Genomic DNA, 24,268 nt, shown 5'->3' with positions numbered 1-24,268 from the left:
ATCTGGCTCTCTTGTTAAAGTTAGCTTGATCCTATCACAATGAAAGCAATAGAATTCAAATTAATCACAGCTTGGTATATATGCCACAAGTAATAGTAGATGAACTTGAGCCAGTAGGTTAAATTACACTGAATCATACTTAAAACAAACTTAGAACAAACTGAATGGAATCCAAGGGACTTACATGAATAAATCATATGTTACCCACAACTAACAAATCCTATTGATTCAGTGAACCAACTCCAACTATGATCAAGTCTACACCCAACCCAAGGTATCTGTTAAACTAGCTATTTAAAGAACTTCAGATTTTATTTTAAGGGAAAATACCTTTTAAAATAAATAAATATGATTTTAATCAAAAACATCTAGAGTTTTTGTTTTGCTTTGTTTGATCATTTTTGTATTCACACAGCTTCCAGCTCTTCTAAGATACATTGGTGCTAAACAGAAACAACTCCATTAAAGCAGAACAAGCAACATTTCAAGGAGAAACAACATGCTGACTTTGCCTATCTCCAGAACAGTACAAACATTCAGGGCTGCTCCTATTCTCTATCAATAAATGACATCGGGGTATCCCTGTGCTGTTGAGCAGAAGTGGTTTCTAAATCCCCTAATTTCCATACATCAGACATCCACAGTAAATTAAGAATGGATGTAGAATGCCATTCCAAGTTTGATATGAACAATTACATAGAAGACTTTACACCTAAAGAGGTCAAAAGGTGCTATTCCAAGTAAGGAACACCTAACTCAAGGGTTATTAACTTCAAAGGAGCTTGACATGTCTTAATTGGGACTATATTCACATTCTTGTGAGTACAGACTTCCTTCCATTAAACTTGACCTTAACATGGGTAAATGGTGCAAAAAACGAAACAAAACCCACACTTCATGGAATGGGTCCTTCAACATCCCCCTTCATTTCATCTGCACTGGCAAGAGTTTGGACTAGGAGACCCTCAAGGGCCCTTACCACTCTATGGTCTAAAACACATTGTCCTCTCTTATTAAATATTATAAATCAAGTGTATTTATATTTGTTTTCACCCCTGAGGAAGGCTTAGTGTGGCCAAAACATGCTGGGCTATTTAAACATTGAATAAACAATTGACCATCCTTAGAGCATCTGGAGCTCGTCTCCTCTTTGTTTACTGCTAGGCTATATGCTTGCAGTTCCTTACCTATACTAGCCAAAATACACCGCAGAAATAATCCAATTTGAGACCACTTTAACTGCTCTGGCTCAATGCTAGGGAATCCTGGGAATTGTAGTTTTGTGAGACATTTAGCCTTATCTGTCAGAAAGCTCTGGTGCCACAATAAACTATAAGTCCCAGGATTCGCTAGCACTGAGCCAGGGCAGTTGAAGCAGTCTCAAACTGCATTATTTCTGCAGCATGTTTTGGACCTATAATTTTATGATTCAATTATCATTTTGTCTTATTGACACTCCTGTAATGTGTAGACTAAAAACCATAGCAGATTCACCACTACACTAACAAGGAAGACACCAGCCACAAATGGCAAAGGCGTCACTTGAACACTACAAAATGCCAACATTTCTGGGAGCTTGAAGTCATTTTCTTCCTACAGGAAACCACAGACTTCCATGCTAAATGACTTGTTCTAGATTGTGGCTAATGCCACTGCAGTGTCAAAGTTCTCGAAATAAGAGCACAGGATGAGCCATACTGGATTGCACCAAAGGGCTCTCTAGTCCAATATGCTGCTCACACAATAGCCAAGCAATCAGCATTGTCTACTCTAAGGGAAACCTGCCAACAATGAATGCAACAGCAATAAATATATGAGAAGGCTTCATGAGAAACCATGTGCAGTAGCTCCATATATCAGTTCTTCCAACTAAGATAGATGTGTAATTAACTGCTGTGGACCTCAGAACTTGAAAAGGTTTCATTTTGTACTATAACTCCCAGCAATATTAGCCATGTTGACTGTGAGCTGTAGTATCTTTCTAAAGAAATGTTTCCAAGGTCTGAGTAAAACTCTTTATGCAGATTAGGACTTTACTTATGCTTGCAGCTTTTAAAATGAATTTCCTATTCCTTTAAATCAGCAAAATATGCTACCATTTCTGTGCTTTAAAATGATTTACAGGTTGCGTCTCTTTTATCTGAAATACTTGGAACCATAGGTGTTTGCATTTTTTTTATTTCACATTATCAGTAGTTACATATATGTAAATTTGGTATCCGTGGGGGATCTGTCCTGGACACCCCCCCCCCACAGGTACCAAAATTTGCAGATGCTCAAGTCCATTGACCCATGTAGCAAGTGCATGTGGCCATGGTGCCATTGAAGACAGCCCCTGTTGTTCCCAGTGGCAGCGCATGCATGCATTTGTACCAACATTAGGGGCAACAGAAACAGGACTTCAGGTATGCCTCCTTTGTCCCGAATGGCAGCACAGCTGCATGCACGCACTGCCACTGGGGACAACTGGGGCTGTCCAAAATGGCAGATGGCCATGTGCACACACTGCCACTGGGAACAACACGGGCTTGCCATCTGCGGATGTCTGAATCAATGGATGGCAAGTCTGTGAAATATCTTGAAGATGGGAGCCAAGTCTAAACACAAAATTAATTTATGTTTCATATACACGTTATACACATAGCTTGGAGGTTATTGTATACAATTATTTAATTGGAAGAAACAGATTTTCTAGACCCATTTCAAACCGGCTTCCGGGCGGGCTATGGAGTTGAGACGGCCATGGTCGCCTTAGTCGATGATCTCCGTCTGGCCATGGACAGGGGAAGCGTGTCCCTGTTAGTGCTCTTGGACATCTCGGCAGCTTTCGATACCATTGAACATGGTATCCTTCTGGAACGCCTGAGGGAGTTAGGTATCGGGGGCACTGCACTCCAGTGGTTCTGTTCCTACCTCTTGGGTAGATTCCAGATGGTGCAGCTGGGGGACGTTTGCTCCGATAAGAGGGAACTTACATCTGGTGTCCCTCAAGGAACTATTCTGTCCCCTATGCTATTTAACATTTACATGAAACCGCTGGGAGAGATCATCCGGAGACACGGGGCACAGTGTTATCAGTATGCTGATGACACCCAAATATGCTTCTCTGTGTCCCCGACTGTTGCAGTGACTAGGGATGGCATCTATCCTCTAAATGCCTGCTTGGAGTTGGTAATGGGCTGGATGAGGAAAAACAAACTCAGCTTGAATCCAGAGAAAACGGAAGTACTAGTGATAGGCTCCCCCGGTCCGGGTGGTGAAATTTGTCCACCTGTCCTGAATGGGGTCACGCTCCCCCTGAAGGACTCAGTTCGCAGTTTGGGGGTGCTTTTGGACTCGTCGCTCCAGCTGACTTCTCAGGTGGATGCGACGGTCAGAAGCACCTGTTACCAGCTTCGGCTGATACGCCAGCTGCGACCCTACCTAGACCAAGAGGACCTTGAAACAGTGGTACATGCTCTGGTAACCTCTCAGTTGGATTTCTGTAATGTGCTCTACATGGGGCAACCCTTGTACCAAATCCGGAAGCTTCAGCTAGTGCAGAATATGGCAGCTAGGGTGGTCACCAGATGTCCCAGGGCCGACCATATAACACCGATTCTGCATGATCTCCATTGGCTGCCTGTTCGCTTCCGGGCACAATACAAGGTTTTGGTTATAACCTATAAAGCCCTAAATGGCTTGGGCCCAGGGTACTTGGAGGACCGCCTCTCCCCATATAATCTGCCCCGCACACTCAGGTCATCTGGGAAGAATCTGTTGAGGATTCCTTCCTTTAGATATATGTCAACTTCACAGAGAGTTTTTTCCATCTCGGCACCCTTCCCGAGGAACTCCGTGCCGCCACCTCCCTAGATCTCTTTAAAAAGAGATTGAAGACTTTTCTGTTTCATCAAGCCTTCCCTGAGGTTCTTTGTTAAGGTGATCCTTCCCCAAAAATGAGTAACAACCTCAAGTACATCTGCTGGCTTGGTCTTGTTCTTAGAGGTTTTAATATGTATTTTATTGGTAACTGTAATGTTTTATCAGTTTCATATATCTATTGCATTTGTTTTTATATATTGTACTGTTTTATAATTTTCTTGTACACCGTTATGATCTATTTGGAATAGTGGTTTATAAATAAAATGTATTATTATTATTATTATTATTATTATTATTATTAATTTGTGTATTAAACAAAGTTTGTGTACAATGAATCATGAGAAAGTAAAAGTGCCACTATCTCAGTCACCCATGAAAAAAGTTTTGGATTTTGGAATATTTCGAATTTATTAATTCCAGATAAGGGAGACTCAAACTGTATTATTTATTTCTCAGTTTACAGGATAACGCAAACAAGTCTTAAAGTTTCACAGATAGCATATTCTTTAGAAAGATACTTCAACTGACTAATATGTTTGTTCAATGAAAAGCTAGGAACAATTTCATTGAAAACATGTTTTCAAAAACTGCACTTAGTACATTATTGTTGCTGTCAACCCTGCTGATCACATAATGGAAATACACAAAGTAAATACAGTTCCTGAAGTTAAAATGATTTTAGACCAATTCCTTCAGCCCTTTTAAAAGTGGACATACCACCTCCTGTTTGTCTGGATGGATTGTTGTTCCGGTTATACCCTGCAGATAACAAATATGAATATTTTTCTCCTCCTAGAACTCAGAAAAGGAATACAGATAGCCGTAATGGAACTGCAGGAGCAGTCAAGCAGTAGATTGATTCAACTGGAGAAATTCAATGCACCCCAACAGATTTCCCAGGATTTGATATCCTGCTGCTTCAGGCGCAACTTCTTGTAATGAGAAATTGGGTTGTTGTTTTTTTGTCAGGTGCGTCAAAACTTGTAGTGATGGCTTGAAGCTAAAAAGAACTCGGACAGAAATTGTCTCTCCTCAGGAAATGATTTTGCACCTGATGTGACTAACAGCACCATCTTCAAGGTACGAGGGAGGTCAGGAGCCTTCCCGTGCCAGCAACAGTCCATCACAGACATTTTAACAGAGCATGCCACTTGTGTGTACAAACAGGGAGTGGAAGGAGTGGGAAGAAGAGAAGGTATCAACTTGGCTATAATCAGTCATCCAGTAGTATGCTACACACCACTAAGCAAACATGGAAAAAGATATTTAAAATGACTGATAAAATTAAAATTGCTTTCTGCTGCAATCCTTTCTGCATTTTAAATGATATGCCATTTTCTTGACCTGAAGCGCTGTCTTTACAGGTCAAAGGGTAAAAGAAATACCATAGAATAGAAACAGGAAATAAAGGGAATAAATTCAAAAGGTAGCAGTCATTTTGAGGAAATACTGCACCTTTCCTGACAGTGTGTTAAATTAGACAAAGTCCTGGAGGGAAAGGCTATCAGTAGAGCTAGTGGTTTCAAGCACTGGACTATGACTGAGGGAGACCAGGGTTTGATTATCCACTCAATCATGAAAACCCATGTCACACTCAGCATTAGAGAAAGGCAATGGCAAACCCACTCTAAATAAAATCTTGCTAAGAAAACCCTAAGATAGGTTCACAATAAGTTAAAGTCAACTTGAAGGCACACAATAAAAGGTTATCAGTGGCTATTTGCCACGATGGTTATATATTACCTCCAGTATCAGAGGAAGTATCCCTCTCAGCAACAATTGCTAGTAATGTTAATTCCTATTGCAGCCACACTTAACCCCTGCCCACAATCACCCCCCTTTCCCAAGAACATACAACAATTATATGAAGATTTGACTGCTTTCCCTTCTGTAAACAGGTAGAGACAGCTGCAATACTAATGCTGATATTTACAGACCCAACTTTTGAGCTTCCTCATCAATCTAATTTAATTTTATTTTTACAAAAATGCATTCCTATGAACAATTTCTTTTAAAAACTGCAGATCTCCCTTTGATCATCCCTGGCTACCGCCCACGTTATTTCCCCATACATTTGCTATTTGTTTCAAAGGAAAAAGACTCATCTTTTGTTCAAAACATATCAGTCAAAATTAATTAGACATGCAAGAGTAAAAGCAAGAAGCACTATAAGGAGATAAAGAAGAACATGTCTCACAAAATGCACCTTGGACTACAGCATTTATTGGAAACTACAAACAGATCTGATGGAAATGAGTCCAAAGCTCTCCAAGAAAATATATGTCGAAGAGGAAAACATGGAACCTGTAACTCTCCAAATGTAGTTGGTCTGCAGCTCCCATTAGCCTGCCCAGCCTCAGTCTTGGTCTGGGACAATGGGATTTGTTTACCAGCAACATCTAGAGAAGTACACAACAGTTAGAGATGCCCCAAAATATGGCAAATAATGTGGAATTCAGCATCAATGAGAGCAGGAAGATGTCAGCAATTTCCCCAAAATAGTTAAAATGAGGAAGAGTGGTTGTTCTTTGCCAACACACTGTAAATGTTCTGGCTGGAAAGGTTGGACACACTGCTGGAAAAGGGTTGCCATTAATTACCAACCAAATTAGAGAATGGCATCAAGTGCAAGCCATATCAATCCTCTTATCTCTCTTCTTCTAGCAGGGATGGAATTTGGAATTCACATTATTTATTATTATTTCATTTATATACATCCTGGAGTGGGAACCAAAGTGGCTCATCAAAAGAATGAGCTAAATTTTAACAATAAGATTTTAAATGATTTTTTTTAAAAAATTGCTTTAAAATGATTGTTTATAAATAGCATAAAACACTTTAAAAGCACACTAAAGTTAAAAAGAAAGCACCCTTCCCCTATAAAATGGCTCCGTGCAAGCACTTACTCCTTAAAAGCCAGCTTGAACAAAAAAGTCTTATGAACATTGTAGTGCACATATACTAAGAAGTTGTACATTACTGCTCAGAATATATATAAAAAAAGTGAGTTTGCAAAACCTGAGCAAGGCAGTTGATAACTGGGGAACTTGGGAGTCTTTCATACATAGGGCAGCCTTAAGTTGAAGTTGAAGGGAATCAACAACAACAACACATGCCTGTCCAAATCGCAGCTGTGCTGGACCAACGTTTGTTGTGAGAACCATCCCCCACTTTTCTTGGCTGACATCATACAGTCGGGATGTGGAGCACCTTTCTTTCCTGGATTGTAATAGATCATTGCAGTTTTAGATCTCACCTGTAAGGCTCCAAAGTTCTGTAGCCATAATGCAGAGCTTCCTCCAAAAGGCCAAGGTTTATGCAGGCATCCATGGCAAGGTCAAGCACTTTCAGCTGGTAGATATTTGTGTCTGGGAGCTGAGCTGCATTGTTCTTAAGTAATGTCTTGCATGTCTTCAGAACTTGCTCCCACTCTGCCATTTATTGTGGTTAAGGATTGATCCATATGATAATTTGAGAAAAACTTCAGCACACAGTAAAATTATATTAGATTAAGGTACCATACACAGTATCCCATACTATGTATCTGAATAGTATCCCATAAAGTATTCAACTGTAAAACATTTTATTTCAATGTAGAGTTCACAAACTCCTATATAGGAAGCTCTATATTCACTAGAAAATCATAAAAATAGGTGGGGAGAATATATTACTTTAATACAGGTACAGTAATACAAAACTGAAGGCAAGTCAAGCTATAATTAATTCTTGACTTTCCGAAGCACTATTTTCCTAAAATAAGCGGTCTCTTTCTAGCGTACTACTTCTGCTTTAATGTCTCTACAAAATTAAAAACCATCTACAGATACGTAATTGTCATTTCTTTCATGTAACAGTTCCGACTAAAAAGGGTTTTGTCCAGCGTTAATTGACCAAGATGGGGAAAAACTGCTCTGGGCTTCACAGATAAATGGTTTTAGATTAGTGATCTGTGTGATAAAAGGCACTGCAATGATCCAATTATTAAATGTTTCAAAAGCTCCTTCACTACATTAACAGGAGAGACAAAAGATCTTCATGTTCAAATGAATCAGATTCACATAATAGTTATCCACTCAGGTCTATATCACTTTCACTTACAAAGATATTTTTCATAAGTGGGCACTGATGTTCCCAGTTTCTTGTTCCTTAGTTGGCAAGAAAATAACAAGAAGAAGAGAAATGCCAAAAAAGAGCCAAAAAAAAAAAAAATAGTGCCAAAGAAGAGCCAAAAAAGAGAGGCAAAATGTAAAATCAGTGCACAACAATGAATTTACTTCTCATATTTAGTGTTTCAGCATTTGTTTCAGCAGGGATTCCTTGAAAAATTGATTAGAGGAGGCTAAATGGAAGAAGTCCACTTAGGGTCAAATGATCATAGTACTGAAGATATCAAATGGGTCCTAGAACAGATCAAGCCTGAATGCTCTCTGGAAACCAAAATTGCTAAACTGAGGCTGTCACACATCAGCCACATCATGAGATGGCATGAATCACTGCAAAAGACAATAATGTTAGGAAAGGTAGAAGGCAGTAGAAAGAGATAGAGATCACATGTTAGATGGTTGGACTCAATCAAGGAGACCATGGGCTTGAACCTGCAGCACCTGAGCAGAGCAGAGGAAGATAGGGAATCTTGGAGATGTCTCATCCATGGGGTCGTCATGGGTCAACTTGAAGGCAGTTAACAACAATAACAACTGAAGAGGTGTGACTGTGTCTCTGCTAATGCGAGTGTGGGCATATGCGTGTGCATCCTAAAAGCAGCTTGTAGGATGATGGCAGTTCTTATTTGGGGCCTAAAAGCAGGAAGAGAGTCCAGATGAAAAATAAAATTTAAAAAAATATTCCAGAGCAGCTCCTAATTATAGAGGAAAAACAAGTACAATATGATGGCTGTAGATTTTTGTTTCCACAGTGAATAGCAGTTGAGGGACAATTTGGATCAGGATTGCCGAATGACCAGAATGCATGAGTTTCCTGATACAGCTCCACTGCCACCCATAGATTTGTTTGTTTATTTATGAATTTAGTTGAATTGAAGAAGGTGTTACAAATGATTGCACCTTCAACTTCAGATCTAGTTTGGCATCTTAAAATTTGTCTTTTAAACAAATGTGAAACAAAACAGAGTAATTTTAATACATGTCAATATCACAGTGGTCTAATCATTGCTTCAGTACTTGCTTATGCAGATAACATGCTCAGACATGATAATGTGAACTGAATGTCAACAATTGTTATAATTGCTGTCTTTTGAGTCTTCTGAAAAACATTTCACTTTAATTATTTCTGTGTAAGAAGGTGCAAAAAATGCCTTGGTCAGAATACCTTGACTGAATATATAATAATATAAACTCTACTATAATATTAATAAAGATAGCAACTTAGCTGTTTCTGCCCTACTTTCATCCTGTTTTATACAATATGTCAGGGGTTCTCAGAGGATATCAATATGGGCATCAGAAAGGGCATGTATCCACATTACATTACACTTTGGTACCACTTTCATCCTTTGATACCATGACTCTATCTTATGGAATCTTGGGATCTGTAGTTTCATGAAGTGTTTAGAATTTTCTGTAAATGCTACAGTTCTCTGCAATGCTATGTGGTTCAGGAGAGCACTAGAGAATTCTGTAGAATATTCCCAGTCCTTTTTCTCAATTGAAGGCTTTTATGTTCAGCACTTTTGCATTGTTTGTAATAAGGTATCTCCTCTGCAAATGTAATTCTAAAACTTGATATGTATGTTTGAAATACATGTTCACTCAGAGGTATGTTTCACTGTGTCTTTTGGGAACTTATTGACTAGTGAAATATGCTTGAGATTGCCTGAATCATAAAGCCTGCCTATACACTTTTAAGAGCCAGTGGAGTATAGTGGTTTAAAATTTGGACTAGGACTCTGGAGGACCAAGGCTGCATCTACACTGTAGAAATAATGCAGTTTGACACCACTTTAAATGCTATGGATCCATCCTATGGAATCCTGGAATTTGAAATTTTACTACATCTTTTAGCTTCTCTGCCAAAGTGTGCTGGTGCCTCACAAAACTACAAATCCCAGGATTTTGTAGGATGAAACCACAGCAGTTAACGTGGTGTCAAACTGCATTATTTCTACAGTTTAAGATGCACCCCAGGACTTGAATCACCACTCAGCAATGGAAATACACTGGATGACCTTAGGCAAGTCACACTCACCTAGCCTCAGAGGAAGGCAATGACAAACCCTGTTTAAAACACTATGAGAGGGTTGGCATATGTTGGATTTGCCTTGAAAGCACATAATAATTAGGCACGTAATAACAATATTATACACACACATACACAGGGGGGCAATATTACTGTAATATTACTGTAACAGTTTACTATTAATATTAAACTGAAACTATAATAATACAGGATGTTGTAGTGACAGAAATGAAGCCACCAATTTAAATGTGATTAGCTGAGTTACTGTGTCATTGTGTACTGTTCATAAAGGCTCAGGGAACAAAATGCACAAAATGACAATTTGCAACTTTGTGGCGGGATACAAACCGCCGGTTTGCGGCGCTTCCCCGCCGCCGCCGTTTGCTCCGCGCGGGAGCTGCAGCAGTCAAACCGCGCGGCTCCTGTGCGGAGCAAAAAAGAAGCTCCATTTCGGAGCTTCTTCTTGCGGCGCCTCTATGACGTCGCGAGGCACCTGGCGCGGACTCGCGACGTCATAGGTGCCGCGACATGTCTGGACGTATGCGTCCAGTACGTAAAGATGGCGGCGCCCATGTGGAAGGGGCGCCGCCATCTTGTACGTATTGTATACGTACTAGGGTTAGGGGGGTGCGGAAGCACCGCCCCTTCCTAACCCTAGTACGTATACAATACGTACTATATGGCGGTATGTATCCCGCCTTTGAGAAAGTAAAATCAGTTTGCCATGTTACCAATCAGGTGCTGTACATTTCTCTCGGATGTCTTATTAAATTTTATTTTTCAAATGCTTTAAATTAGACTTTAATTCTCTTTTAGCAGCTGACTCTGTTTTGTGTTTTACATGTGTTCTTATTTTCTTTTAATATCTTTGTGAACCACCTTGACTCCCATCTTTGGAAGAAAGGCCTATGACTTGAAAGAGTATAAATCAAAGCAGGTGGTTCAGGATACCTCCCTTGTGGCAATGGAAGTCCAATTAAGAAGACAAAACTAAACATGCTGATTCTTTTTCAAGCAACATGTAAGGAGGACAATTGGGATCAGACTGTGATGTGTAGGGAAAGAGGTTAACCTTTGTCCAATACCACAGCCCTGATGAAAACTGTCTTTCTCCCCACAAAAGGCAATCTGTTCAATGACCAAAGGTTCTGGGTGAACACAGCAATTACTGAAGAAGGTTAAGGAGGAAAGCGTCAAGGTAGGCTTAATGCTGAACATTAAGAAAACAAAAATAATGAACACAGAAAAGCTACAAGAATTTATGCTAGGTAACTAGAAATAGTCAAAGAGGTCTCATACCTTGGATCAAATACTGACCAGAACAGAGATTAGAGTCAAGAAATCAGAAGACTAGGATTAGGAAGGGAAGCAAGGAAAGAACTGGACAAGATCCTAAAGTGTCAAGATATAACTCTGAACACTAAAGTGAGGATAGTCCAAGCCAGAGTATTCCCCATCACCATGTATGGATGTGAGATCTGGAAAGTGAAGAAAACTGATAGAAAGAAAATCAACTTATCTGAAATGTGATACTGGAGAAGAGTGCTGAGGATATCATGGATGGCTGAGAAGACAAATAAATGAGTTCTAGAATACATCAAGTCTGAACTCTTCCAGGAAGCCAGAATGATTAAATTGAGACTGTCGCACTTTGCCTACATCATAAGAAGGCATGATTCATTAAAAAAAAAATTAATCCTGGGAAAGGTAGAGGCCAGTAGAAAGAGAAGAGATCACATGCCAGATGGTAAGACTCGATCAAAGGGGCCATGGGTCTGAGCTTGTTGGACCTGAGCAGAGCAGTTGAGAACAGGAACTCTTGGAGATGTCTCACCCACAGGGTCACCATGATTTGAGGTCTACTCGAGGGCATTTAAGAAGAACAACAAATGAAGAGAAAAGCTTAATGGTCTCCCTGTGCACTGCAGTCATGATCTTGAATCTCGCTCCTGACCAACCTTGGTGGAAAAACAAAGGATGGTGACTGTTGGCCGCACATCAGTGTAGTGGTGAATCCACTCTGCGGTTTACCCTGAACTTTATAGCAACTACCTAAGGTGCTGAACTTATTCAACGGGTAGGGTTCAGGACTTTGAATAGCTACTTTATGTTCATCTAAGGCCCTAAACAGATGAGCCAAACAGAGTGGCTTCTAGCCAGTTCGAGAGCATAGTGTTTATACGATGCATGCCCCTGAAGTGGCTGGAGGCTGCTGTGAGACCACCTAAGGCAGCCCAAGACACCAACAAAAGGAGCAGATTAAACCTGCTTCTGCCAGCGGCCCATTTGGGACTGCGGTGGTGGTCCGCTTTGGGGGCAAGCTGTCCGGTCACCGTGGTCCTGGGCTTATCAGGGCGGTAGCGGCCAGAGGCCACTTCTTCCGGGTTGTATGCTTCGGCCCTAAGACTAAGAGCACATTCACCAACCCTATGACACAGAAGCCACCAGTTGCCACTGAAATGAAACAGAAGAAAATCAGATTCATATGCACATTTAAAGTGTAACCTATTTTAGAAGAGAGCAATGATATGAAGTAGAAGGAATGAGGTAGAATGAGGTAGACTGTGAATTGCAGAGCAGGGGCTATAGGGGCAGAAGGAATGCAGATCACAACATACAGTGAGCTGGGGGAAACTGGTGAATGAGAAGTAACAATTGAAAAAGCACTGCAAGAACATCAAGACTGTATTACATACAAATATTTTGTACAGAAAACAATGAAAGATCTGAACGAAACCTGCTGAACCAGAGTTTCTTAATTTACAAGGGCAATCTTACATATACCTATTCTACCAAATGTTCATTCATGTCCACATCTATTCAGATCTACCACTGAATTTAATGGAACTCCCAGGTAAATAGGACACCCCCCCCCCCCCGTGAAATGATACAGAAGCTGACAGGAATTTTAACCGAAAAAGAATGTCTGTAACCTACAAATGACAGCTATTAGCATTAATTTGTTTTCTTGGTTATTGTAAGTTTGCACATATATTTTAGCTATATTTAAAATGCCTGTCATGTTTATGTAGTTGCATTTGATACGTAAATTTGTGCTGCTTGCTGCATTACATTTTAATGGTTGATTTTACCTGATATCTTGGACATATTTTATGGAACAGTGGGATCTAAAATTAATAAATTAACCACCTGGACAAGAAACATAGGCTGCTGGCCATTATAAGCTTCTGGTTCCAAAAATAGTCCCATTGACTACTAATCACATCTTTGACATTGAAAGGATACCTTCTTGTGACTTTGGCCCTTCATTTTTATTTACCACTTCTTTGGCTTCTTTCCAAGCTTGTTCATTCCCTGCCAACATGTCATCATCCTGCTTGACAGAAATGAAAGAGACAGCACATTGGATTAAAAGAAAGTGAAGCTGAGGGAAAGGAAAGCAGACAAAGCCATACTTGTCCATGTGAGGGTGAAAAACACTGAGGAGCAAAATGGTCAAATAGACATGACACTGGAAAATGTCAACACTTTCTCCAAGATCTTTTTGAATGTTGTCTACATTCAATTGAAGGGAATGCGAAAACCATTTTTCAATGCATAGAGATACTACAGGTGGAGTTTAACTTATCCAAAATGCTTGAGACCAGAAGTATTTTGGATTTCAATTGGGGGGGGGGGGGATTTTGGAATATTGACATATACATGCAACATCTTGACATCCAATTCGAAACATTAAATTAATTTATGTTTTGTATACACTTTATATACAGAGCCTGAAGGTAATATAGTACACAATATTTTGAATAATTTTGTGCATGAAACAAAGTTTGTATCTCAAAGAAGTCTCCGGTATCAATGATTCACAATTTAAACAAGTTGCAGGCCCCCAACCCACCCACTACATTTTTTAACATTAAAAATCCCTATTTTTAAAAGCCAGAAGATATTCAATCACTTCCAGGTTTGGTTTGGTTTGCCTGGTCTTCTTTTCATTTTCGTTAGTCCACGTGGCTCTTGGACAGTGCTAGGAGGGCTTTCTTAGGCTGCATTCATGCCATACCTTGTGAATAAATGAACTTTCATATCTATAGCCCAAACAATTATATTTGTGTTAATACTAATATAGTTTTATAAATATTAATAGATAGCATGTCATACAGCTTCGAAGGTGAGCATTGAACATTCAGACAAGAAACCGAATTAGAGAAGTGAAATAATATTTCAACAACAATATTTCAACAGCTTAAATATTATGTACTCTTCATATATATATACAAAACTGTTTGCCAGAAGCAACAACCTATGTTCAAGGCAAGGACTAGTTTAGGCCCAGCGTTGGTGAGAAATCACTGTTTCCAAAGAAAATACTGTATGGTGTTGTACTGACATTATGGTGCAGAATGCAGTTATCATTTTGCTGGATACATGCTGATGCTCAGGTCTTAATCACTTATTGAAGTCAGCACAACTAGTGTTATGTGTTTTTAAAGTTATCTATTAATGATAGATAAGAGTTTTATTAATCAGGCATTCCAAAAATTGAAGTGTAATATCATGAAATGGAGAGCCAGCATTGTATAGAGGTTTGAGTGCTGCACTGGAACACTGGCGGTTAAGAGTTCAGATCCTTGCTTGGCAATGGAAACCTATTGGGTGACCTCTGGCAAGTCACACTCTCTCAGCCTCAGGGAGGGGCAAGGGTAAACTCCCTCAGAACCAATTTAGCCAAGAAAATCCTGATATGTTTACCTTAGTGTTATCATAGTCAGAAATGTCTTGAAAGCAAGCACATAACAACACACAGTATAATAAAACATACATTTAAAGGCCACATTTTGTTTTGTTTTCATGAAGCCCACTGATTGCATCTAATAACTAGATTTTCCTAATCAATGATGGTTTGTTTGTTGTGTGTGGTTATTCAGAGGGGAGATAAAGTCTAATAATTCTCAGAAGAGCTCCAGTGTACAGTGAAAGTCAATGCTGGCATGATTTCAGATTCTTACTGCTTAGTGACTCGGAAGGTAATCACCTGATAGGAAACATTGTTGTCTGTAATATCCTGAGAGTAAAGTATTTGAAAAAGGCAATGGTTAGCAACTATTAAGGTAGAAATATGTGTGACGAGTTCCATTCGAAAACCAAGGTAGAACACAATGCAAGTGTCTGCTGCAGTACACCACAGAGCCAATCTTCTGACTGCATAGCAGGGATTTTTAACCTGCTCAACTTGTCATAAATATAATGTGCAACGAATGAAAATCATGTGAGAAAAGAGTAGATAACATTCTGAGAGGCAGCTCCTCCCCCATGAATATCACCAAAATATTTATACAAAGGCGCTTAGGCATGGCAATCCAATTTTATATCAATTATCATCCCTAGAGCACAAAACTTAAGAGGTATTAATCTGCATTTCTCACACTGAAAAGGAAAATTAATTACTCTGTGTTCCAAATAATAGGAGAGTCCATATCAATTCCATGTGTAGCTTTGCATCAGCGTCTTGCCATTCATGTCCAAAGTGAAGAGAAAGAGGTGAACTCTTGCACTACCCCAAGGGATGATTGCATCAAAATGGCCTCTGCCGTCTCAGAATTTGATGACATTCCATATCGGTAAATTACAAAGAAAGCAGTGTTTCCCTTCAAATTTGCAAATGTACTTTCCATAAAATCACCTCTCAGATCACAATATGCTCACCTGGTAATAATTTTGTTCAGAATGAAAGCTGCTACAACTAAAGGTCAGCTATGGGACAAAAAAGCTCATGTTGCCGTAGTTATGTCAGTTATGTTAATGTACAGATCTAGATGAGTTAAGCTTTGCATGTAAAGCAAATGTGCCAAGTTTGGCCTGGATTTAATTGTGCTGTCATGAAATCATACAGTAACAATTACAGAGGAATTGAACTCATATATGTTGATGTAGCTCAAACCAGAATGTGACCCATAAAATGTGACAATTATCCCAGTACAATACCACAGAGCAAGTTTTTGCATGATTCAAAGAAGAAGAAGAAAATTCTGTTTCATGGATTTTTACATCCATGAATAGCTGCCTGTCTGTAAACATTAATTGTGACAACTAAGGTTACAATCCCATATGTATTTACCTGAAAATAAGCCTCACTGAAATCAAAACAATCCTGTTAGGAGATTTATTCCATACACTGTTTCTTCATAATCATATATGGGCTCTTTCACACGGAGGAGGCAAACGTCATTAAAAAGTGTTTAAATCGTGCTAATAGCACAATCGGGGGGAAGATTATCACACCCCTGCATGCTTCTCCCAATGGCATGTCCATAAACTGTAATGGACATGCCATTGGGTAATAATGGAAACTCCCATTATTACCCAATGATGCGTCCATTACAGTTTAGCATGGTACCCTAATAGGAGAAGTGCGCAGGGGTATGATAATCTTCCCCCCAATTGTGCTATTACATTTTAATGACGCTTGCCTTCCGTATAAAAACGTCCTATGCTTTACCACTTACATCAGTCAGGGGAGATACACACACCCTCCCTCATGCATTCATTGAATGTGTGGAGGGGAGTACAAGGACAAACTCTGCTCACAACTATAGATGTACACTATCTAGAGCTTGGGAAATTACTTGTATGGATTTCACCTCTCAGAATGGCCACCAGCTACATTAGCTGAGGGACTCTGGGAGTTGCAGCCCCCAAATCTGCACACCTTTCTCCTTGAAAGCTCTGAAACTACCTCTCTCCCTATTATATTTATCAAAAGGATTTCTTGGATTTCTATGGGAAAATATGGTGTTAGTGCATAAACGTGTGTGGGAGGGGAAGCCTGCATGATCCCAAAGCCCTTTCAGTATGTTCCAGTCAATACAGAGAGTAAGGCTTCTGTCCAGTTCACACCAGTATGTGATGTGTAACACCAACATTGAACTGAGAAGTGATGTCCCTTAATAAGAGTCTGGATCATGTTTCTTGTATCTGAGGCCCAATTCCAATTTTCCATAATCTCATCAGCAGGCAGCAGATTTTACATTTATAGGTTTGCTCTAAAAGGTGGTTTATAAAAAAAATCAAATAAATAAACAAACAATATATGTAAATGTCAGCTAATAACTCTTTGTTTTAAGGTAGTTTCAAAGTAATGTAACTGAGAATGGAAAGGGAACAGCCACTGGTTTACCTGGTCAAACATACTCTGGACCCATTTTGTTGGTGGTGGTGGTGGGGTTTTTGTGAGCCTTGTACAAATACGTATTAGAAATATTTGGATGGGAGAAATCTGGAGCAAGGAAAGATCAGGGAAAGGGTTAACAACTATCACCCTGACATAATTTTCCTTCAGTTGCATTCTCCAGAAGGATGCAATTTAATTTCTTTTTTTTAAATGTTTCCTTATTATTATTATTAGTAGTAGTAGTAGTAGTATACAACTGTGTACAAAATATGACAATAAATCAAAAGGATATCCCTTTTTGGTATGTGGTAGAAGCTTATTGTGTAAAATATGATGCAATGGGAAGGTGCACCATCTGTTTCTGGCATGTGTACTCTGCCTTGTGCTACCATTCATTTATTCCCATGTATATTCCTTCTGCCATTCTTTATATCATCTTTTATACTGATGTAGTAAGGAAGCTAATTTGTGCAAGATAAATTTCTCTATATCAGATATTTACCATGAATAATTTTTGTGACTAAACCCATGAGCATATAGTGTAGGGTTCTTTTCTTTCTTTTTTAAAAAGAAATCCAACCATCAGATAGAAAGGGACTTTTTCCTTTGTCAACACCATGCAAGGGACAAGAGCAGCCCATATGCACATATGCAAGAAGGGCTCCCTTTGGTCAAAAGTATCCAAGTGGACAGAAAGGAGAAACATACTTTCAATACTCCCTGTTTCTGTTTGTTAGGTAAAAATGTCTCAGCATCTCACAGAGATATCAAAAGCCAGTGATGTTTCTGGACTTTTCATTCTATTTCATGACAGCACAGAAGTACATCATCTTTCTGACATGACAGCAGATGTATTTTAGGGAAAGTAGTTAAGATGTTCTAAAATTCAATGCAAGTTGTACTTTGTACAAAAATGAATTGCACATTTTGAAAAATAAAAGCTGTTTCAGTGTTAAGGAATAAAATGTGCAGATTTCACTACATTTATTTAAACTGCACACTGCATCTTCATGTTCAGGACAGTGTAGATCTCAACATATTTTAGGAAAGACTGGTTTGATGGAGTGAAATACAGGGCTATACTTTTCTCTCTCATTGGTAGTTTTTTTCAATTTGCTCAGGGAGAGATGTTAGCACTCTATTCTAATTTCAAAACTAAAATGATGACTAGCCCCCATTTTGAGAATATTTGATGTTAAAAGTTACTGAGAGAATGACAACTTGGAAGGAACAAATAGTGATGTTAGGACCAATGTTTAGTGCCTTAAATATAGTGAGCCCCTTTTTTCCACTGGGGTTGGTTTCAGGGCCCCACATGGATAACAAAATCCATAGATGCTCGAGACCCATTAAATACATGGCTTTCAGCATACACTGAAAGCTGTGCTGGAACAAGCGGTGCCATGCGCCAGAAAGAGTAATGCTGTGCCTACGCTGCCACAGGCCACTGCAGGCACAAGCCCCATTACTTTTAATGGGGCTCGAGCATACACGTAATTTCCCTTATGTGGGGTGGGGGTCCAGAATGGATCCCCCACGTAAGGAAAGGGACCACTGTACAATGGTGTCCCTTATATAAAATAGAAAATCAAGGTTTGCTATTTGGAATTTATACTTTTTGGAATATTTTCAAGCCATGGATGCTGGAATCTGTGGATAAAAAATCCGTGGATAAGGAAGGCTGACTGTATTAATCTTTGTTACCAATTTCCAGTTGTTATTTGCCTGATGGAAAACTGGTCCTCAACAATGCTGCTCAGGTCTTACAAATTCAGGTCCATGGCTTCCTTTCTTTCCTCGGTCCATCTGAATGCGGTCTCCCTCTTTTCCCACTGCCTTCTACTTTTCCTAGCATTATATTTTCCAATAGGTTGTGTCATCTCACGAGGTATCCAAAGTACAATGACCATTTTCCAGATAAGCGGCAATTTTAGTGGGGAAAATAACAAAGTCCTGCAGCGCGTGAAAGACTAACTAATTTTATTATGGCCAAAGAATGGGGAAATTTTACTACAACTTCCAGAATTCCCCTGCCAGAATGACTGCTGGGAGCTACAGTCCAAAAATGTAAATTTCCTAACCTCTACTTATGACATAAACTCTCACAGGCTGTATCCATATCAACAGATGAACAAAGTTTAATCTCAAGACAGTGATATAGACTTGAATCAATTGACTTGGACTCAAGTCGAATTCAAGTTGCTTCAATTATCTGACCTGACCTCAACTCCGGAATCAATAATAATGCACTGATTTGACTTGTGACTTATACACTTTAGTGACTGACTTGCTGGCTTTAGTTCAGTAACACAACACATTTATCCAGAAAGGTTACAGAACAAAAAATGGTAATCTGAGTAGACCTAACCCATGCCTCAAGCCTAGAGTGTGGAGCACATTACCCAGAGGGTAATGCATTAGCCAAAGGACTTGAAGTGTAAGGGTCATTCTAAAGCTTTTCAAAGCTCCTCCCAACACCCTACCACCACCTTTTTCCTGTTAAAATTGTTCACAGACTTGAGACTTGACTTAAAATTATCCTGCAAGGACTTGAGACTCAACTTGAAACTTGAAGGTATACACTTGAAATTTGAGACATATGGCCTGTATGCATGAGCCCAAAGGCCTGTGCTTCCCCCGGTCTTGTACTGTCTTCTCTGTATGACACAGGCTGGGATCAGCCAGACCGGATACGGATGTGGTGGAACCAGCCTAATCTTGGCCCAAGGGAGCCTTAACCCAGCCTAAAAGGATCTTTTTTGCTAAGAATTTCTCGGAAGCCCCATATGCTCACCATCACCTCTGCCATATCTGCCTCCACCACTGCATCTGCTGAGAAGACCCCTGTCACAGTTTGTGAGATCGGATGGGGGTGCCTGGTCAAGTGGGCATTGCCAGGTGCTCTGTTTCCATGCTTACAAGCCATGACGGGGGTCTTCTCAGCAGATGTGGTGGCAGAGACAGGCATGGTGCACATGGTGGTAGTCCATGGCATGGCAGTGGATGAGCATGTAAATACCTGCCCATCACTGGCCTGGGGACTGGCCTGGGCTTGGTCCATGCTATCCTGTCCATCTGCTTCAAGTCAAGTAAAAGACCTGAGACACTATTACTAGACAACATGAATAAATCATTAAATCTCCCATCCCATCTGTGATTGCCCCTTCCAGGTCATTTACTTTGGTCCCTTTTGCCTTTCTATAGCAAATCCCATTGTTTCCTCATAATCTACCTCTTCATCAGACAGTCCAAAATTCTGGTTGGATCTTGTTCTATAGTTTTTAAGATCCCCCTTCATTAATCTAAGTTCCTCCAAAATGTCCTGCCACAACACTGCAATTTCAACTTGAGAAGCCTTTAAAATTTTCTATTACACATTTCTTGGTATGCATAGAATGAACAAATCCAGCTCCTCAATGCCTCCTCCAAAAGAATGTGATAATGACACAGCCTGATGGTTAGCCTCTGCTATTTTCACTGATTTCAATAGGAACCTCTCACAGCCATAACAAATCTGCATTCTTTCTCAAAACAAAGCAATCTTTCCTTAATCCCGTTACTTGCGACGTGCTATGAAAACACCAAACTTTTCAAGTTTAAAAATCAATTCCAATTTAGATCTTTCCTCACAAAATACCACCTTTTGCTACACTTTTTGTTGTCTTAAAACATTTTTTTCATATAAAAAATAGTCCTCCATGTCACGTAGATAAAAAGAAAGGCAGGAAACTGAACCAGATATTGATGAAACTACTGATTCAAAGATTTGCCCACAAATGTGTGTCTCAGTTTTAAAAAACACACAAAAAACAAACTATCATGACTGAGAAAACAGCTTTGTAGTACATTTTAAATAAAACAAATGAAAATGTGTTTCAAAAAGACATATGTTTGATTGGTAGGCTATTCCATACTGACCAATATAACATTAATCTATTTTCTTGAAGATATCTTTTAACTGAAGATGTTGGGAAGAGGTAATTCTGATTCATCACTCATATCACACTTCTGATTGGTTTACTAACATGCAAAATGTTCGTTTGAAAAACTGTTGCTAGATGACACTGTGGAAAATTATTTTGAAAATGATACAAAATGTGGCAACTATAAATGAAAATGAAAAACTCATACAGAAAAATTAAAAGCATGGAAATTTCAACCAAATTACCCTACTGCTCTGAAACATGAAGTAGTCAAGAATTTTCCCCTCATGTGCAAAAATTCATGTAAATTACTATACTGATCACAATCTAACAAAGGAGGGCATGTTGTTGCTATAAAAGTAATAACAATGAAATAAACAATGTCTTATTTCACTTCTAGAAAGGCAACATAGTGCAGTGAATGGGTGAATGCAATCCATAAAACTGTTGGTATGAAACAACTACTCAATAATGCAGTGCATCTGGAGGGTGGGAGAATTACAGGTGAATCTTTAGAGATGATTCCCTTGATTTTAATTATATCTTATTCAGAAAAGGTGTACTTTTAGATGCATGCTCAGAATACATGTTCGCTTTCAGATAAGCTGAATTAATTTTGCCTGCTTTGTTAGATATAGTATAATTTTTAAAAGCCCAGTCCTCAGCAGTTTCATCTAGAAACACACTTAGGTTTGCATCTTTACAGTGCAATCACTGTCTATGTGAGCATTCAGTAGTGCTTGCATTAAGTTTAGGTACAGTCTGAGAAATGATTAGGAGTGCAGTACAAAGTACTGACAACACAGCATTAAGAACAATACGGGACTGTTCTGGTTCATATGTATACTTCTATGCAATATAAATCAATACCATTGATCTGATGGCAAATGACAACAACAAACTATGAATCAAGATGAAATAATAAGTACCATCTTACAATGAGGAGTGGAAAGATGAATACTAGTTTTGTAGCATGCTATAACAAAGCAAATATTTGTTCAACAGAGAAAGAATCTAGCCCTGTCAATATAAACAGTGCATCAAATTAATCAGGATTTTATATTTAAACTGGTTTCCAGCTCAGGCAGCACAAATGAAGATGGCATCTTTTGTATTAATTGAATCTCCCAAAGGCCCACAGTTTCTCTAACACTGTGATATGTCACATTTAACTCTTAATTAAATGAATACACAGGTACACATTAAGCTTGCAATCATAAACAGATTAGCTATGGTGTAATGACCACTGAACATAGTGACACATATGTCTGAGTTCACATGCATAGGTTTTCCTACCGGTGTTGATATGAAGATCCCTTTTACACATATACTTTGCAATGAAATTTGTTGTTGCCAACTGCCTTCAAGTCAATCCTAACTTATAGCAACCATGTGGATGATAATATCCAAGATTCCCTGTTCTCTACTGCTCGCTTAGGTCCTGCAAATTCATACCTGTGACCCCGTACTCTGTTGTAGGTGTTCAGGTGATGATACAGTGGATAGGATGGGATATGATAGGATAGGATAGGATAGGATAGGATAGGATAGGATAGGATAGGATAGGATAGGATAGGATAGGAAAATAGAGTGTTTTTGAATTGCAGCACATCTAGTTCTAGATGTCTAAAATAACTAAAAGGGAAACTAATCAGCAACTTTGTGAAATGAGGCAGCATGGTACACTGCTTTGAATGCTGGACTAGGACTCTTGGTGGCAAGGGTTCAAATCTCCATTCGACCATGCAAACCCATTAGATTACTATGGAAAAGTTACATTCTCACAGATTCAGAGAAGGACAATGGCAAACTTTCTCTGAATCAGTCTTGCCAAGAAAACCCGCTGCTCTAAATCAGGAGATAACTTGAAGATGCAAAACAACAACAACTATCTTTTGAGAAATGGGAAAGTAAACCATTATCTTTAATTTTGCAGAAAAAAAATGTGATGGCAACAAACTACTTTAGGGTTGGGCAAGATGAAAACAAAAACAAATCACTTTTTTAAAAAAATGCTCCAAGGTCCCCATAAAAGAAGAACCCGTTTATCATCCCATTATCTTAACTGAAGGTTGACCCAAGTTGTCCGAGTGAATGTTTCACTAGATCCAAATGCAAAAATAAAGTATTATTAACATCCGGATGAAACAATTACATCTATATTAATAAACTCAGCTTTTCAGGCTCCGCTGCTCCCTGCCTATTTCCAGAGAAAAGCCTACTCTAGGAGATGCAAAGGATTTTGCTTCTACCCAAAGCTGAATATTCATAGATACTGAGATTATTGATCTACAGACAAATAGGAGGTCTAAGGTCTGGCGATGCATTTAATACAACCAATATAATACTTTAATTACCATGAAGCATTACTATTCTCAGCTGTAAATAATGGGGCAGTGCTAGTAGACATTCTTCCAGTTTTTAAATGAAAAGGCCTGAAACACTTTTTATGCAAACAAGTCCTTGAATTCTCCAATTTGCTGAACCTTTCAACTTATTAATTATTAATCTGTTGCAACAATTATGACTGAAACTGCTCTCTAATGGTCAAGCTCACTCTCGCAGCAGGCTTGGTGCTTCAAAGTTCTTTATTGGCCCTTGAAACCCTTTTTGTTCATCATCACAGCTGTCATGACTGTGATTCTATTATAGAAAATTGGATAAAACATTATCAGTATCTATAGTTGGGACTTTACTCTCCCTAGCCCTTTGAATACATTTTATAATTATAAGGGTGGAGCTCTTCAAATGCATTTGCCACAAGAGAGAGGTAGTAGCAAGTTTCAAGTGTCAAGTTTTCAATGTTCAGCTTTAAGGAATGTAGTTCCCCTCTCCCCAAATGTTCAGTTTGGAGAGATCTTCTTCAGATTTGATAAATCCAGTTTATAAATAATATGCCTATCAATTCCTGCACTTCATCATCAGAGACCAGAATTTGAGGGAAGCAGCAACCAGGAAGGTCTAAACAGGTACAGAGTACATTCAAAATATTTAATCTATTTATTGTTCTTAGCTACACTCATGGTGACCCTGTACATGAGACATCTCCAAGACCCCCCATCCTCCACTGCTCATCTTAGGTCCTGCAAATTAAGGCCCACCACTCCCTGGTTAAGTTTAGCCATCTGGTGCGTGGTCTTCCCCTCTTTCTGCGACC

At 39.1% G+C, this 24,268-nt stretch overlaps 1 protein-coding gene across 8 annotated transcripts in view; it reads right to left on the bottom strand.

Annotated features, from left to right (window-relative positions):
* SMYD3 (SET and MYND domain containing 3) overlaps window positions 1-24,268 on the bottom strand; it is a 503,325-nt gene that overhangs the window by 71,711 nt on the left and 407,346 nt on the right. For all 8 annotated transcript variants that reach the window (XM_089528391.1, XM_089528390.1, XM_089528392.1 and 5 more), the window contains 2 exons: window positions 13,306-13,393; window positions 7,121-7,295 (listed from right to left, as the gene is read on the bottom strand). In XM_089528391.1, coding sequence (XP_089384517.1) covers window positions 7,121-7,295; window positions 13,306-13,393 — 263 coding nt within the window. The remainder of the gene's footprint in view (window positions 1-7,120; window positions 7,296-13,305; window positions 13,394-24,268) is intronic.

This window comes from Sceloporus occidentalis, unplaced genomic scaffold (genome assembly GCF_023333645.1).
Source record: "Sceloporus occidentalis isolate IW3139 unplaced genomic scaffold, rSceOcc1.0.p SCAF_6, whole genome shotgun sequence".
NCBI lineage: Eukaryota > Metazoa > Chordata > Lepidosauria > Squamata > Phrynosomatidae > Sceloporus > Sceloporus occidentalis.
Note: the sequence above shows the minus strand (reverse complement) of the source record. Positions and strands in the feature narration are given on the sequence as shown.